This window comes from Octodon degus, unplaced genomic scaffold (genome assembly GCF_000260255.1).
Source record: "Octodon degus isolate 3935 unplaced genomic scaffold, OctDeg1.0 scaffold00014, whole genome shotgun sequence".
NCBI lineage: Eukaryota > Metazoa > Chordata > Mammalia > Rodentia > Octodontidae > Octodon > Octodon degus.
In genome coordinates this window covers 15,832,910-15,850,896 of record NW_004524590.1, presented here as the reverse complement: position 1 = coordinate 15,850,896, position 17,987 = coordinate 15,832,910, and the positions used below count along the sequence as shown (strand labels likewise).

Genomic DNA, 17,987 nt, shown 5'->3' with positions numbered 1-17,987 from the left:
GTCTCACACCTGGAATATGTAAATATAACATGATGAACGTACCGATTATGCAATGACAACTTGTGAAAAGCTCTAAAAAATTAACCAGAAATTCTAGCAAACAAAACAGAAGACACTGCTCTTCTCAGGTAGTTGTAGCATAGAACCCCCACCAGACACGAATGATGTGGATACTCAAAGTTGTTCTGGGTTTGTTTTGTTTTGTATTTTTTAGGGAAGGGCTTATAGAGTGTCAGGGTCTCACTGCTAGATCAGATTCATAATGATCCACCTGTTTACAGTCTCCTAAAAGCTGGGATTACAAGTGTGCGCCACCATGCCCAGTCTCATTTGCTATCTTGCGCCCTGGAGGCAGAGCCAGCATGGGAGGATTGAATCGGTGCTTTAATCTGTTGAGCTATTTGGCTGGCCCCCTGCTCTTGATTTTGATCCTTGCACTTGCCAGGCAAGTGCTTATTCAGCTGAGCTATCTCTCTGGTAGAAGATTGTTTGTTTGTTTGTTTGTTTGTTTGTTTGTTTTGCGGAACCGGGGATTGAACTCAGACCCCTTGCGCTTGTCAGGGAAGCACTTATTCTACTGAGCCATCTCCCGGGTCCCCATAGAATAAATTTCCATGTCCTTTCATGTATGTAACTTTAGTTTTTAGATTTAGATTTATCCCTTTCTACTTTATTTTTGAATTGTTAGATTTTCCTACAACAAATAAACTTTCAAAAAGTGATTCTTTAGAGATTGAAATAACATAGAGTTCCTACTAAACTGTACTTCAAACTAGAATAAAACTAGTGTAGGAAATAACCAATATAGTCACATTTACTAATGAAACCCTTACACCGAACAAATATATTTGTATTTTACTTAATTCAGCATGATTCAAAACTCATAAAATACCCTATCATTAGCAATTCAGCACAAAGGAAATGCACAGTTCTATCTCAGTAACCTCAGGTTAATCTTCTTAATTAAAACATTATCTCATTTAATGACAATTTAGATGCCAGTTAAATAAGGTTAATTATTATTGAGGCTTGTGTTTCAGAATCACAGAGGAGGAATTCTGTGGATCTGCAGTCTTTGTGGCAAATGTGACTGCTAAAAGCAAATAGATGAGCTCCTCTAATTTTCAAACTCTTAAAATGATTCAGATATTAAGAAGTGCAAATGAACTTGCTATGTGTACTTAATTTCAAAACCCTGCAGAAAAATAAAAACGTAACTGAGATTATGAAATGCTGATCAGCTTTCAGCTTCACTTTTTTTTTTTTTTTTGCCTAAAGTACACAAATTTTAAATGTTCATTTAGAAGCTAATTGAGATATCAGTGATCCTACTTAGGTATAGAAAACTTACTTCAACATACAATAATTAATGCATCTTTGACAAAGTATGTCATAAACTACATCATTAATGAGTTCACATATAAACAAAATTTAATTTACTTGTTTATCAGTTTACAGCATCAAATAACAATGTAAACACATTTTATCAGTAAGGAGAAACAGTATCATAAAAAAGACTAATCATTTTTATACTAATACAATCTTTTAGACACAATGTAATAGTATCTTTATGAACTAATGTAAGTATGATAGATTTTTTCTTTTCCAGAAATGAAAACTTCTTTGACTCAGAACATCAAAAAATGTGACAGTCTCAGAGAAGAACTTTTTGTGTCATTTTTGATAAGCAAGTAACTAATACTTGACGTTCTTGCGCGTAAACCATAGCAAGCCAAAGAGTCAAGAGGTGGACTCAGAGATCTCTGACTTACAGTCTAAGCTTGGCTGGCACTCAAAAGATGGTCCTTTCACCCGCACCAAGGGTTTCAGCTTCATGCTGAAGGTGGGCTTCAGTGATCTGTGGTGTAACAAGCCCTCAAAACTTGATGATTGCTGGAGGTTGACTTTTGACATTGTATGTGCTGCTCTGGGAGAGATAGGTGGATATCTACAGGCTGTTCATTATCTGGAAATCTTGAAAAAAAATGACAATGATCTATAGACCTACACTGAACCCCACACCCTGATTCTGGGTCTGAATGTAGCAGGGTAGGGCTGATGATTTTGTGTTTCTATGATTCCCAATGATACTAGTTGCTGCCCCCGGTCCAAGAACATTTTCAAAGGTAATGCGAAGTAATAGGTCCAGCTTTAAGTGTTAACATGCTTGTTCTAATGAGAACTAAACTTTAAATGGGCAAAGCTAGTATTTCAATTAGGAACATGACAACTAAATTAAAACAAGAATGATGTGAAAAGCAACTCAGACTAATAATGAAGAGTTACAGATGCCAAACTTCCCAAGACAAATGTGCCCAGTCCTTGGAGAGTTCAGCCAACTGACAAGTTTTGTAAAGTCCCATCCTACTTTATCTAGCTGGCGGCAAGCTCATAACTCTTTTTCCAGAAAGCCTTTGGCTATATCAATCACTCCCATCATCTATCTTAATGCTAACCACACTTCTATAGTGAAAACATTTCCTGCCTCTTTTCTTTGGCTCACATTTCAGACATGAGCTGCGCCCTCCCACAGATATGCTAATCTATTTTGCTATCCTTTGATTTTTTTTTAAAGTAAAACAGTTCTTAAGGAGTGCTTACAGGCCCTGGGGTAGCTCAGCAGTCTAAGTGCCTGCCTAGGCAAGTGCAAGGACCCAGGTTGCATCCCTAGTACTGCGTGGCATGCCAGCTCGGTGGCACACACCTGCTCACCCAGACCTGGGGAGGCGGAAATAGGGGGATCACTGTGAGTCTGAGCTGTGAGATGAGACCCTGCACCAAAAAGGTTGCTTACTGAGAAATGGAGCATATTATGTTACTTCTGGTCCTAACCTGACTTTGGCATTGGCAGTTCCTTGAACATGTATCTGTGTGACATCTTTCAATTACTTTTATCATTCACTTTAGATTTTTAATTTATCTTTTTTTTTCCCCCCAGAACCAGGGATTGAACTCAGTCAGGAGAGCACTTATTCCACTGAGCCATCTCCAGGGGACCCTTTAACTTAACTTTCAATTTCCTCTTCTCTTCTTCATATTTAATGTAGTCTTTGCTTAACTGCTCAGTCTTACCAATAGGATAGCAATGTTTTGTTCAGAAACTCATCAAACCATAAGTAATCAATTGATTGGAAACTCACTTATTCAGGCAAATATTCTGTAACTCTTTCCTTTCTTCCTCCTGCCATTCCTGCTTTCCTCCCTCCCTTCCTCCTTTCTTTTCTTCCTCCCTCCCTCCATCATTTCTTTCCTTTCTCTCTCCCTCCCTGCCTCCCCCTCTTCTGTCCTTCATGCCTTTGTCCATTCAAACTGCTTGAGACATGTTGAAGAAAATCCCCATTCCCATCCTTTTATTTCCCAGAGTATATTTAGAAAACCTTTGGAGGACATTGTCTTCAAAGAAATGAACAAATAACACAATTAAAAACCTCCTGGATTAAAATGCAGATTCTTGAGTTATTAGAATTGTACCTTGCCCCATTTTTTAACTTTTCCATTTTCATCTTTAAAGTGTTTTTAGCTGACACTCACAGAAAGGATATTTTGAATGAAAATTCATGTAACTTTCACACATTCGATGTGCCAGAAACATACCTTATGCTATACTTACTAGATACTTTTTATTTAATAAAATTTGACTTGGTAAAATCAAATTACTTAGCATTGCTCTGGTTGTCCAGTCTTCCTGCCAGGTATCAAGGAGGAGAGTTTGTGTATTGATCTGGGATCAATTAAACAAACAATTCACCCCACTTTAGGAATCAGTAACATTGAAAAGAAAACCCAGGTAGATTTGGTGAATGTAATACACCAGGTTTTGTGGAATTTTAAGCATCTGGCAGTCTACATGTGAATAGAATTTCTACAGTCCTAGAAGTGCATGGGATGTCCTTCCTTCTCTCTCCCTCATGCCCTTCCTTTTTTTTTAATAATTCATCAAACCTTCCTATGGTGTTCATAAAGTAGTAGTAGTTGCTTGATCTGTCAGTTTAGCAGCACAGCCAGCCCTTCCGTGCCATCCTCAGTGAAGAGCATAGGAGCACTGCTTAATGAATAAAGCCATCATGATTTTCTTTAATTGCCTGACTAAACTGCTGAAGAAGCAGCAATCTACCAAAACAATTGAAAGCAATCAAGTTGTTGAGTTTAAAATCATTTTGACTTCACAGAAATTAAACTTTTCCCCTCTGGAAGACAAAAAAATAAGAGTAAAAATGACTCTTCTTTCTTTTCCCCCACAATATAGTCTAATGCTTAATGCACTTGCTTTACAACTTTCATTTTCTCAAAGGCAGGTCAAGTGAACCCAACAATAAAATTATATGTTGTAAACCTATATGGACCAACTCACACTTTGGAACTTATGCCACCTGACAGCTTTAAATCAAGGTATGCAATTTCAATTTCACTTTTACATAGAAATAGGTATTTTCCATCCAATTATCATTTCATTACAATTTAGGGAGAGATGTGAATAGCTCAACAATTCTACTTGAAAATAAAACTGAGGTTGCCTCCATTAGTGAGGAATGAAGTCATTCTGGTGTCTGGCTGTTCCTAAGCAACATTTCATTTCAAGGTGATTAGCAGTGCCCGAAATGACTATGGAAACTGACTGAGTGTTTGGTCTTTCGCTGGGGATGTGTGACAGATGAGGACAAGGGAAAATTTTCCATTGGAGTTTCTTCCTGAAAATGCTGCTCCATTTTTAATTTTTTTTACGACGCACTTTAAAATAGTATAATCTCCCTGAAACTTGTGCAGCTCTCCAGCTTTCTACCGAGCTTGCCAACGAAGGTTCTCTAGCATACTTCTCCAGAAAGGCAAATTTAATGAGACTTCGTTTCATATTAGCCTACATCAGAAGCCTTCCTATGAAAGAAGTTTGGACAGAGATAAAGAAACACGTTTTTATGTGTCAGAAACATAAATTTAATATTAGCAAAATCTTCAGTAGTGCCAAATAAACAAGTAATCATATTTTGATACCCTGACTGTTCTCAACCTTCAAAGGTGATTTCCTTCAAATTTTTCAGCCCTCTCAAATTTACCACAGTCCTGGAGAAGTTTGGAAACACACAACTATGCCAAACTCAAAGTTCATTTTAATGATTCTGCAATCAATTTCTACTAGAAATTTCTCTCAAATATTGACATAGTTAGGAAGAATTCTGTCCCAGTTGGGGATTTTTACAGCTCTAATGCATTCGGTTGAGCATGGAAATGATCTGCTTAGAATGGTAATAAAATTCTAGGGAGTTTTTACTTTTTAACTCTGAAAGCTCCCCTCTCCAGTGTTACCTAATTGTAGGTCCGATGGGAATTCTTTCCAGGTTCATGGTGTCCTGAACAAAGAACTGGACAAACTTAAAGAGAAAGCAATAAGAATGCACAATTATTGAAGGCACAAAAGAGGTATGCTACACAAGGTGCCAGTAAGCTAATGAACAGCCTCACTTGGGCCACAGTGATCAAGGAAAGGGGTCTTTTGTGTCCCAGATTCCTAGATTGGCTTCTCTCTCACAAAACAAGGCATTTGGACCAATGTCCTTTCAAGAACTCCTTTGGTCTGTCATCAGATTTAAGCTGCCCTATCAAAAGACTTGCTTAGCTTTCAACCAGCAAATAAATGAATAAATAATTCAAAAATATCACTTTTCTGATGGTTCTACAAGTAGTGAGAAATTCAAATGAAGGATGAAACACATTGCTTTCTGACTGGTTTTTGTACAGCCCTCAAGAGCCATGCAGTTTCTTGAGGTCCTGTGAGAAGCACACATCCTCTCGGTCTTTCTGAACTTCCCCTCATTCTGCCTGGTTAATGCTCTGGTTGGGTCACTTGTCCACCAGCTTTTCACTGCATTACCATGGGCAAGTTGCAGCACCTCTCTCAGTATCAGAATTCCCTAGTTTTGATTTATTGGGTTTTAGGTTTTGGCCTTTAGTTTTATATCTTTCAATGTGGATCATTTCTATGTTTTTCTCTAATTGGAGATAAGAGGCTTTCATTTTGTGACCTATTTGTATGAATATATATATAATTATATATGTTTCAATTTACTAGTAATACACTTTCTTAACATCCTATCAAATCTATTGAAAGCCTTTCTGTTCTTTAATTTGCATGTATTCATCACAGAGATCCCTGTATAAACTGAGATATTGTATAATCATTAAGTAATAAAATAATTAATTAAATAATTTAAATGTATTTTGTATTACTGAATAGCTATTAGATTTTTATAATCTTCATATTATCTGTGCAATCACTAGGTGAACTCTATTCCATTACTCTGTGCAGTTATGAACCATCATTTTCAATTCACTTTTCCCACCACCCTTGAAATTCAAGTTTGTGCAGTCAAATAGGCTCTTTCTGTCTTCACTAATAAACCAGAAAGTGACAGAAAATAATTGGCAATACATGGTTATGTCTGTATAGAGAGAAAGAATCATATGAATGCAGAAAGATGTTCTTTTATAGCTTGAGCTGTCTTATAAACTATATTCCCCTAAAATATACCGCAGAGAAGAAAATTTGTTTTCAATTTATAATTTTAGTTTAATATTTTATTATGTGTGTTTATTTATTTTGAGACTTGGTTTAATTATAATAACTAGTGTATATAATTATAAGGGGGAAAGACCTATAGTTAGCATCATTTGGTGGGCATCCAAATGATACTTCTGCTCTATTCAAAGGCTGTAAAGGACATGGATGTTAATTCATTGATCTTGGAAAAGAAACTACAAGGATGATATAACCTAGGGAAAACTCATAATCTGTTTTTATACTTTCATGTTGCCCCTTCATTTTATGTAATAATAATTATCAATATATGCATGATTCAGCAAAAAGATACTTCATCATGCAAAATTAGATTATGAATACAACCTTTTCAGTAGTAGTTCAGTTCATACTCATCACCATCTAGTTCATCTTTCTTTGAGTCATGGTCTGTGTTGTTTCTCAAAAGAATGTAGTGTGGTGACACCAAAGTTAATGGCCTTCTTAAATATTCCCAGACTCAGAAGCTGGGAGAGTTACATAAGACAGTTATCTTGAGAGAAAGAGAAGAAACCCTTTACAAATTATTACACTGTGAGCTTTACATGTGAAATTACTCAATGAATTTATTATAAAATTCAGGAATGCAGTTAACATATATATTTAATTGCTATCAAAAAGATTTATTATTATGGCAGGGGTTATGCAAAACTTCACCTTATGGTACAGTAGTGTGACATACTTTGGGGGAAGTGATGTATTCTCCCTTGTGTTCAGATCTCCTCAATCTGAAGAGCAAACATTATGATTTGTCCTTGTTTTAGTCTTATTGTATCACTAGCATTATTTTGCATATTTTACATCTTCTCTAATCACTCACATTTTGTGACCCATTGTTCTCCACCTGTATCATTCATATGACACTTTCATATTGCTCCTGTTCTTCTGAGCTTGATAATGACATTTTCTCTTCATATTTCCTGAAAGTGGATCTAGCCTACATCTTTTATGCCTGCAAGGAATATCTGTGCCCTTCATGAAATTCCAATTAATAGATTCATTGGTGCTTCTGAGATTATCCTAAATGATCTTTCTTTAAATAATTATTAGCAGGGGTTCTTGAAGATCCCAGCTATGAGTTAGTCATGAAGGCCTTTCAGTGTACTTCTGCACTATGTTCCTCGGTTGTCTTAAAATGACTTCAGAGTAGCTACATGTGTACAAAAAATTTGGAGTACACAGAGCAGTAATAAATAGGGAGCTAATGAAAACACAGGATTGACTGCTACTATACATGCCGGTATGTCTACAGAAGAAGTCGAGGGCTTCATTTTATCTACCCTTGTGAATAATTAGACCTGCTTATAGGAAGTCTGTAAACTTGAATAAAATCCCTTTAGTATGCTTGCCTCTGTCTCTGTGGCTTAAGAATACTAGACCTCTGGACTTCCTGGTTAGATTAGAACCAATAAAAATAGGAATAAGCAGTAAATCCAGTTATAAGAAAGGGACACTTCTGCTAGCCAGTGGCTGTGCAACCTCAGTCTCATGTGTCCCTGAAATGGAGTTTTTGGAAGATAGCCACATTGGCATCACACAGGCCAGAGTGTGACATTTCCAGTAAGGGCATTATTAGGTCTGTAGCAGGGAACAAAGAACGACAGGGAATGATTTCATTAGATATATATCTTTCTACTCTACCTACTTGTGAAGGACTGCTTCAGCTTCCATTCTGGTTGCTTCAGATAGTAAACCACAGAAATGTCCTTGCTTAGAAATAACCCCTTGCAAAAACTTACAAATTCAAATCTGGAAAGAAAGCTCATTTCTCAGGTTGTGGTTTGCACGTGCAAGGTCATCCTTGGAGATAAGCAAGGTGCATATTAATCTATCTAACATCAAATTATATTTTTATTATTAATTTGAAGCAAATTATTATAAACACAAATAATCACAACATTTAATCACAAAGCAACAGAGATGCATAGTTAGAAATGGACATTTCTTTATTTGACAGTTCTATAAGTCAACATAAAATATCAGTTATTCACCAGATTTGTGTTTGTTGGCTTTCAGTGTTTTGTAACATCAATATGTTTTGAAAGCCAATATTGTAGATAGTAGAGGAAACATGTCAGTGCCTATGAAAGTATTGCAAAGATTCGCTAGCAACATTTTACTTTAGGAATATTTTAAAAGAGAAAGTGCTCAGGTAGAATATTTAAATTCTGTTTTGTTGTCTTCTTTATTTTTGAACTCATTTGTATTAGTTGTTCGTATTTAAAAATATTCATTGATTTCTTTTTGTAAAATTGAGAAAATTCTCACTGGGTTTGGAATTTAACTGCACATCCATCCTATTTCAGTTTTTCCTCAAAAATACAGACTTGTTGACTTTACAGTCTTTGATTAGTGTTTATAATATTTGTGTTAATGTCTAGATATAATTTCAACATTTATTCCTGTGATTCAGAATATATATTGCCATGCTTTAGTGTCTGCATGTGTTAGGAACTTTGTGATCATATTATGTCAGTTTCCAAACATAGACACTTATAAATGTCATAATGGAAACTATGAAAATATTTCCCAATTTCTAACCAACTTTGGGACATTTGAGGCCACTTCAGTTAGCATCTTTACTACAGTGAAAATTTGAAAACTACTTAACTTTTTAAATGAGTTCTACTTTTTTTGAAATTTGTTCAAGTAATATAACAAGCAATATTAGGGGAAATATACATAGTGAATAACAGATGGGACCTGACATTTGGTCTGCAATGGACAAAGACCAAATTAACATTTTTTACCTTAGCTGACCAAGTTCTGAGGTATGAAATAGAGGAACATGAAGGTCTTGCCAAACAAATAACTGCTAAGATAAGGCTAAAGTTTGCCCTTTAAGTAGCTACTGATTATGCTAATATAGAAATAAAAATATAGCATAGAGCAAAAGTTTATACCTGTTTTGAGCATGCATCAGTGCTAATCAACAATCCTTTTTAATAAATGCTAATAATCCCATTATTTTATTTTTCCAAGAATATTTTGGCAAATGATTCTTGCTCCGATTTTCTGTATATTTATATAGGTATTCATCATAAACATTTATTTGCATTTACATATATGAATACAGCAAAGATGTATATATATATATATATATATATATATATATATATATCTGTGTGTATCTATACAAATAGAAGTTGTTATGGTATAAAATCTTTAGAATGTTTTACATATGCTTGCTTATAAAATAACGCATTTATTATTGAGAATTTTTAGTTTTTCTGTCTCTGAAGTTAAATTTTCACCTTTTTTTCAAACTAGAGAATATTATATAACAATGGTTAAGTGGGTAAGCAACACCAAGACCGTGGTGAGATGGTTAAACCGGCCCCAGAACATCTCCATCCTCACCGTGTGTGAGACCACAACTGGAGCTTGCAGTAGAGTGAGTATCATTTACTTTTCTGCTATGTATAATACAATGTAGCTTTTTTTTTTTGGAACCAGGGATTGAACTCAGGCCCTTGCACTTTCCAGGAAAGTGCTTATTCCACTGAGCCATCTCCCCGGCCTACAATGTAGCATATTCTTTTACAAAGGAAACTCAGCAAATCTTTTGCATAAAAACTTTAATATTTAACTTCAAAAGGTAGTATGAAAAGATTCATCATGTTAGAAGTATATTCTTTAATAAGTAATGCTTCCAAACTAGGAAGCGAGAAGGAACAAATTATAAATTTGCATGCAGCAGAAATGGTGGTTTCAGCCACAGTAGTGTTTATTTTCAATATGAGAAGTCACTTGATTAACTTGTGAGTATCAGGAGCATCTGGCCTCTGTTCTTTAAATATACACGTTTTCTGTAGTTTAGATTACTCTTATCATTGTTTCTGTCTTTTTGATTAAATAATAATAGACTTCATTTTCTAAATTTAGATTTTATTAACTGTATAATAGTTTCAGTATTTAGCATTTTTAAGATCGTTGGTGGAGAAAATAGGGTTAATTATTTTAAACTATCATATTTCATTGTTGGTGAATAAAATATTCCCGTATTATTTATAAACTAAATTTCCAAACTTCTGCTCCAGAAAAGATACAAAAATACTACCAGTTCACCTTTTTATGTTGGACAACTATAACACTAAAAACTTGTACGAAACAACTGTTTGAAGAAAACCTATTTTTAGATATTGGACAGTCAGCAGAACAGGCAGTTCTAGGCAGGTGCTGTAGCATTTGAGTACAGCCCAAACCTTCTACTAACAATTCTTTTGAATGTCAGGTCACAGAGATGCACCAGACACGGCACAATGTTCTCCCTTATTTTAAGCAGTGAATAGCAGAAGTAAAACTCGAGACACTTCTAATGATGGCGTATATAAAACAGGAATTACAAAAGTTGAAGTCATGCAGAAAACAACTACTCTTACCTGTGGGGCCTAGAATTTAGCCCGTACTTAACTGCAGATGTGTACAGCACACCTTATATGGTCTGGCAGAGAACAAAGAATAAACACGGCTGCACAGTGCTTGCAAATATTGGAACTCTACACAGCAAAAGTAGAGACATCTCTCACTTGAAACACTTGAGCATTCAATTAAGAAGAGAAACTGGGTTAGGAAGAACATTTTCATGAAGGATTTCTGATGATACTTCAAAGGTATCAAGTTCATATCCTTGCAAATTAACTTCCTACTGGAACAGTTCACTTTTTAAAGAAAATTGATTGCACTTAATCATGTGGCATATATACCAATTGCACAACGAAAATATAGCTTATATGTAGAGAGGAAGTACAACGCATTTGCTACTCTCAAAGTTGTCCTTTTGAGGAGACCTCCCAAGATAACAATTTGAAACTAATAGATATACAATTTTGGAAAAGCTATTAAGATAATTAACAAGTCAAAAAATGGTCTTAAACTAGATATCTAAATGAATAGCAAAACTTAATAACTAAATGGATAAGAAATTTTAGTAAATAAGTATTTAAAGCAGAAATAGTACTTCAGGAATTAAGATATAGTGTCTGAGATATGATGGGCTTAAGAGTATGTGAGACATTTTTGTGTTAAAGAAAACAAAACAAAGCAAAAAAAAAAAAACAATCAAAACTGAAGTCCTGGATAAAAAATATAAAAATGAATAACGCTTCAATTACATATTACAATATACCTGGAAATACATGCCAAATTTTTTACAGAGATCAAAAAATAATTATTATTTTAGGTTTCCAAAGTTAGGTGAAAACATCAATTTACATATCCAGGAAGCCCACAAAGTCAAAATAGCATACCCTCCAAAAGTACCTAAATATTTGATATTCAAGTTGTTACAAATCAAATATTAACACAACAGTAGTGACTTGAAAGTTGCAGAGCTCAGTGGTGGAGCACTTCCTTAGCTCCTGCAAGGTCCTGAATCCCAGATCCTAAAAAACAGGAGAAAAAAAAAGATGCAAAATTACTGGAGTGGATTTATAAAGAATAACCTTATTTGAAGAATTTTACACCTAAGTGATTTTATTCTTTGTGTTTTTTTTTTTTTATTAGTGGAGCTGCAGATTAATCTAGGGTCTTGCTTTTGCTCTGTGAGACCTCCCTGGTGGAGCTTTACCCCTAATCCCCAATTAAAGGAACTTAGTACATGCTTATAATCTGTCTGCCAAGATCAGACCTTTCATCGAATACTGATTCCTTTCTGGATCTGCTTTGTGTTACTGTAACAGAATATCACAGACTGCTTTATTTGTAATGGATAGGGATGTAGAGGGCCACATTTTAGGGAGCACTAACTTGCTATTCTGTCCCTTAGCAAAAAGACAAAGGAAGGGACAAGGAAGATAAAAGGGAATTAAACCCATTTTCTTTTATTAACATACTCCTACAGGAAAGATAGTAATCTGTTTGGAAAGTGAGGGCTTCACAGCTTAATTATGTCCTAAAGGTTTTACCTCTTGGTGCTATTCCATTGGTTTTTACTTTTTATTTTTTTAATTTTATTCTTTCGGTACCTAGCATTGAACTCAGGAGCTTGAGCTCACCAGGCAAGAGCTTATTCTACTGAGCTATCTCCCCAGCTCTACATTGGTTTTTAAATATTAAGATAATTCTAGGAGATTACAACTATGATAGCAACAGCATTATTGTAAAGAACAAAGATACCCAGGGGATGGGGAGATTACTCAGTAGAATAAGCGCTTCCCTGGCAAGGGCAAGGGCCTGAGTTCAATCCCTGGTTCTGCCAAAATAAATAAATAAATAAATAAATAAATAAATAAATAAATAAGAAACTCATTCTTACATGTTCTAGAAAGTAGAAAAGAAATAATATTTTCAGGTACTGTTATAAGAATAAGCGAATATGGATGCCAAAGCTATACCTTCATTCTAACAAAGGAAATCCAAGAACCAGTCCCACACTCAGTAGGGAAACATTCATCTCATTCCTATTAAAATCCACAGAAAGAGAAGGGATCCATTCTTTCTACTATAATGAAAAAGCAAGGCCCTAATCCGAGTAAGTTAGTAAAGAACAAATATCCTAATGTTTGAAAGGAAGTGAAAATATCTTTAGTTGTAGATGATAGCTTTTGTGTAAGGAAAGGCTAAAAAATTACAATTAAAACAGAATAAAAGATTGTCATTTGTAAGGGCAATGTACTAACTTCACCTTTGTATTTAATTTCTCAACTTTGATAATTTTATTGTGTTAACAATTTAAATTTGAAATGCTTGCTAAAGAATTGGGGTTTCAGCATACAGTGACTCCAACTGGCAGTCAAGCTGTGTAGTAAAGAATGCAGGTCTAATTTCCAATTGACTGGTATTGAAAAGTATGCTACTACTATCTTATATGATTCAGAAATAGGAGAAAGTGCAATAATATAGAAGGGGGTAAAGCATACATGCATAATATGTCTAGACGGTGTACAGGATTTCATTAAACTATCTTAACATTTTTCTAGATAAGTTTATACTTGTTTCAAAAAAAACTCTTTTTTATTTTTATTTTTTTATTTTTTTTTATTTATTTGAGAGAGAGAGAGAGAGAGAGAGAGAGAGAGAGAGAGAGAGTGTGGTGTGTGTGTGTGGCCAGCTCAGCCCACCAGGGGGCAGGGCTGGCTGGCATGTGGTGCTGGGGGATTGAACCGCGGTCCCTGATGCTTTGCCAAGCTTGTTCTAAGTAGGTGCCTTAGACCACTGAGCCATCTCTCCAGCCCTCAAAAAAAAACTCTTAAAAGTCAAAATTTATTGGGGCTGGAGAGATGGCTCAGTGGTCTAAAGCACCTACTTGAAACAAGCTTGGCAAAGCACAGGGACCGTGGTTCGATCCCCAGCACCACATGCCAGCCAGCCCCGCCCCCTGGTGGGCTAAGCTGGCCACATACACACACAATAAATAAATGTAATAAATAAAAATAAATAAATAAATATTGAAAAAGTCAAAATTTATCTATAATAATGCTGTAGAGAAAAAAGCTTAAATACACTTAAATATTTAAAGCATTAAATACATAAGCCTTAACTTGGGGGCCGGGGAGATAGCTCAATAGAACAAGCGCTTGCTGGCAAGTGCAAGGGCCTGAGTTCAATCCTTAGTTCTGCAAAAAATAAAGAAAAAAAAATCACCACATAAGCCTAAACTTAACAAATGTTGTATAAAATCTCAAGATTGAATATGACAGGATTTCTAAAGGCATTGAGAAAGACCTAAGTAAGGCCAGGGATATAACTCAGGGACACAGTGCCTGCCTGTCAAGTACAAAGTCTTATGTTTGATTCCTGGTTTTTAAAAAAAGCAACAAAAGGCTTAAATAAATGAAGACTAATAAATTCAGTATTCTTGAATTGGAAAAGCTTGTTACTACAATATAAATTCTATCCAAATTGTGTTGTCATTTTGAAATAATCCTACAGTTGGGCGAGATCCCACAGACACATATTGTCAAGCTGGAAAGAATGCATTCAGACACCAAGCAAAAGGTCTCAACAAAACAAAGTTAAAAGTTTACTTCTGCAGAGGGGTGCCAGTGCCTGCAGAGGTGAGGAGAGGCAACAGGCACATGGAGTACAGGGAAGAAGTGTTTCTAAACCCTAATGCATGGGAAGCAGCTATCCTTGAAATTCATTGACTAAATTCAGACTGACCATCATTTGCAGTTGGTCAAGTTAAGCAGTAGAGAGGAGAATCTGAAGGATTATGAGGGGCAGGAGGAGTGGAGTGCAGAGGCAGAGGGGAGCAGAAAGTATTCAGCTAGTGATAGACTGTCTTTCACATAGCAATTTCAGTGTGAAGGATGGGACCATCTTTCATTGGAGAAGACAGTGCCACAATTTCTCACGCTCTTGAAACCTGCATAGACATAAGCATATTTTAAAATTGATGTGAAAATGAACAAGACCCCAAACAACCAAAATCACTTTATAAAGAAACAAATATTAGAAACCTTATACTGCCTAATTTCAAGAATACAGTGCTAAAGAGCCACAGAAGCCTTGTGGTGCTAAGGAAAGAACCACATTATGCAACTAGTAAACTGAATCAAATAGTCTGCAGCAACAAAGATCTACATTTTTATGATCAGTTGACTTCAACATCGATCTCATATCTATTGAATGGGGGAAAAGTGTTCCTGAACAATTGACATCCAAATGGGTAAAAAGAATGATTCATGACATCTATTTCATATCATACTCTAAAGCAAATTTGAGAAAAACCACATCCCTAAATCTTAAGCACAGACTCAGACTTGTAGAGGGATGTTCAGAGTATAACTTTCCTGTACACGAAGCCTGGGCAAAAAACAGCACTAAACCTTAAGAAATGCATGTGGCACCATAAAAATTAGAATCATTGTCACAAATACCATGTAAGAAATAGATAAACTGTATAACAGGGAAAAGTATTTTGCTAGATATGTGTTTGACAACAAAATGTGGAAATCCTACATCTCAGTGTTTATGACAACCCAATGAAAACATAAACTCACGTGAATAGAGAAGTGTAAGATAATAAACACATAATAAAGAATTCAACCTCATTAGACTTTAAGAAAATGTAGATTAAACTCATAATGAGGTCTAAAAATATATCTCCGCGATAGCCAATTTAGCTAGCATTCCAAAGGGTATGAGTTCAATCCTGAGTACTACCAAAAAGAGCGAGAGCTAGAGTGAGAGCGAGACTAAATTGAAACGGTAGATCTGGCAAGAGAGGACTGAGTACTGCTGAGGCAAGCGCAGGGACTGAGATTCTATGCCACACTCTGAGCCAGCCCCTTGCTGAGCCGGTGACCATGTCCGTATGTTGTGCACGCCTATAGTTCCAGTGCTGGGGAGGCTGGACACAGGAGGATCACTTGGAGTCTGAGCTGTGTAGTGAGACCCTGTACCAAATACACAAAAAGAATAGAAGTATAACAATACAATGAAATTCAACTCAGTAAACTAAAATGGAACAGTAATATAATGATGATACCTTTTTTCTTATCTTTTTTTTTCTTTTTTGGTACCAGGGATTGAACTCAGGACCTTGTGCTTGCCAGGCAGGTGCTTACGCTGCTGAGCTATCTGCCTGGCACAATGTTGGTACTTTTAATGATAGTGGACTTAAATATGTAATATGCAGAAAACCTCAAATCCTGGATTATATAATGCACTACATATAATGCGTGATTTTAACTTTCTTTGATTTTTAACATAGGAAAAATTGATATTGGGGAAAAATCAGAAATTTATCTTCTTGGAATCTCTGGGAAGGGTCCTGGAATGGTTTGCAGGAATGTAAAAAAAGGGTAGCATGTTGACAGGATGTAAATATACTAATCAAAACTTTTCACACTATATATTTAAGACCTGTGATTTTACTACACATGGAAACCTGTAAAGCACACTTTCTAAATAGTCCATAAAAAATAGAAACATATGCACAGATATTTCTCTGTGGATGGGGTGATTAGAATACATGTGGAAATGAAAGAGTTGGTTCATCCATTTACTCTTTGGGTTTGCCTCATGCTTGTCACATTAGGCTCACATTAATAGAAAATTTATCTCAGTTATCCTCCTTTATCTCATTATATTATAGATTAGCTAGGATTTCTCTATCCATTTCATAGTGTTCTAGATAGTTTCATATTCAACTGATTTTCATTTTAAAAATTAGTCTGCCTGTAATCTAGTTAATCAGAGAAAGTCTGTTACTTTCACTATACCAACGGAATCTAAATGTTTCTACTATAGGAAAACACAAAGATAAATAAAATTGTACAATAAGAAAATAGATATACAAGCCTTACCACATTATTCATTTGACATTTTCCTGACAATATGTCATAATTCTATGGTATGTGTGGAGTTTAAGTGTTTTATTTTCAAATAATTAAAGTAACAAGACAAATAATAGTGGATGAATTTTTCAGCTCTAAAGAATTCTAAGAAAATTTGGTGGCAGCAAGTATTGGTGACATCATTGTCTATTTTATTATGTCGCTTTTATAACTAGTAACAATATTTACTGCTGAGGTTGGTACAAATAATCAATGCAACATTTCATTAGATATTTTCCTGGTGTCTACAAATAGTGAAAAACTGTTGAAAAACTAATACCCAGAAAACAGAAAGTGGCCAATTATAAAGAAATAGTAGTATATATTTAGAAAAATTGTACATAAATTATAACTGCACAGTTTGAAATGAGTGTATAGTAAAATCCCTAACATGTCAAATATATGATCTCTAATATGAAATCCCTAACAGTTTTTTTAACTTCAGTATGTTTATTATTGAATCATTTCTTTCAAAAGATATATCATTTATAGTACACAGATTCATTATCATAAAATATCTTATATATACATTTAACTTGAGATTGAAGGCAAATTTTGCTTCTGGAGTTTGATTTTAAGCATTTATGAGTATATATTAAAGGAATATATAATTTTGATACTCCACATGTTTGACTTTTTTCTTAAAACTAAGTACTACAAATATGAAAAAATAGATATGACAAAGACCAGATCAAAATTTGATGGCTGGCTTTTGGCCTAGTTCCATTTGAAGGCTTAATAGTTTTGTTTCCTCATGATTCCCAGAGGTGAAAAGAGACAGTGTCTGGTGGTTTTAATGAGGTAATCCTGCAGACTGGAAAATGATCTATCCTTCATGATCTATCTTTGGATAGGTAGAAATTCCAAGGGAGTTCCTGTACAAAGACACACACACACACACACACACACATGCACGCATGCACACGTGTGCTTACACACACACACACACACACACACACACACACACACACACACACACATAAATGAGCCAGTGAAACCTGAGTGGGCAAGACCAGGAACCAGGATTCTATCCCCAGCACCACATGCCCATGCGCCCTGCCCCTGGGTGCACTGAGTTGGCCAGAAAGACTAGACATGAGGGCACATATTTATAATCCCAGTGCTGGGGAGGCTGA

At 35.3% G+C, this 17,987-nt stretch overlaps 1 protein-coding gene across 1 annotated transcript in view; it reads left to right on the top strand.

Moving 5' to 3' along the window:
- The window catches only part of Dpp10 (dipeptidyl peptidase like 10), a 696,690-nt gene that overhangs the window by 595,445 nt on the left and 83,258 nt on the right, over nucleotides 1-17,987 (top strand). The window contains exons 10-11 of the mRNA XM_004626368.2: nucleotides 4,292-4,389; nucleotides 9,839-9,962. Of these exons, the coding sequence (XP_004626425.1) occupies nucleotides 4,292-4,389; nucleotides 9,839-9,962 (222 nt within the window). The remainder of the gene's footprint in view (nucleotides 1-4,291; nucleotides 4,390-9,838; nucleotides 9,963-17,987) is intronic.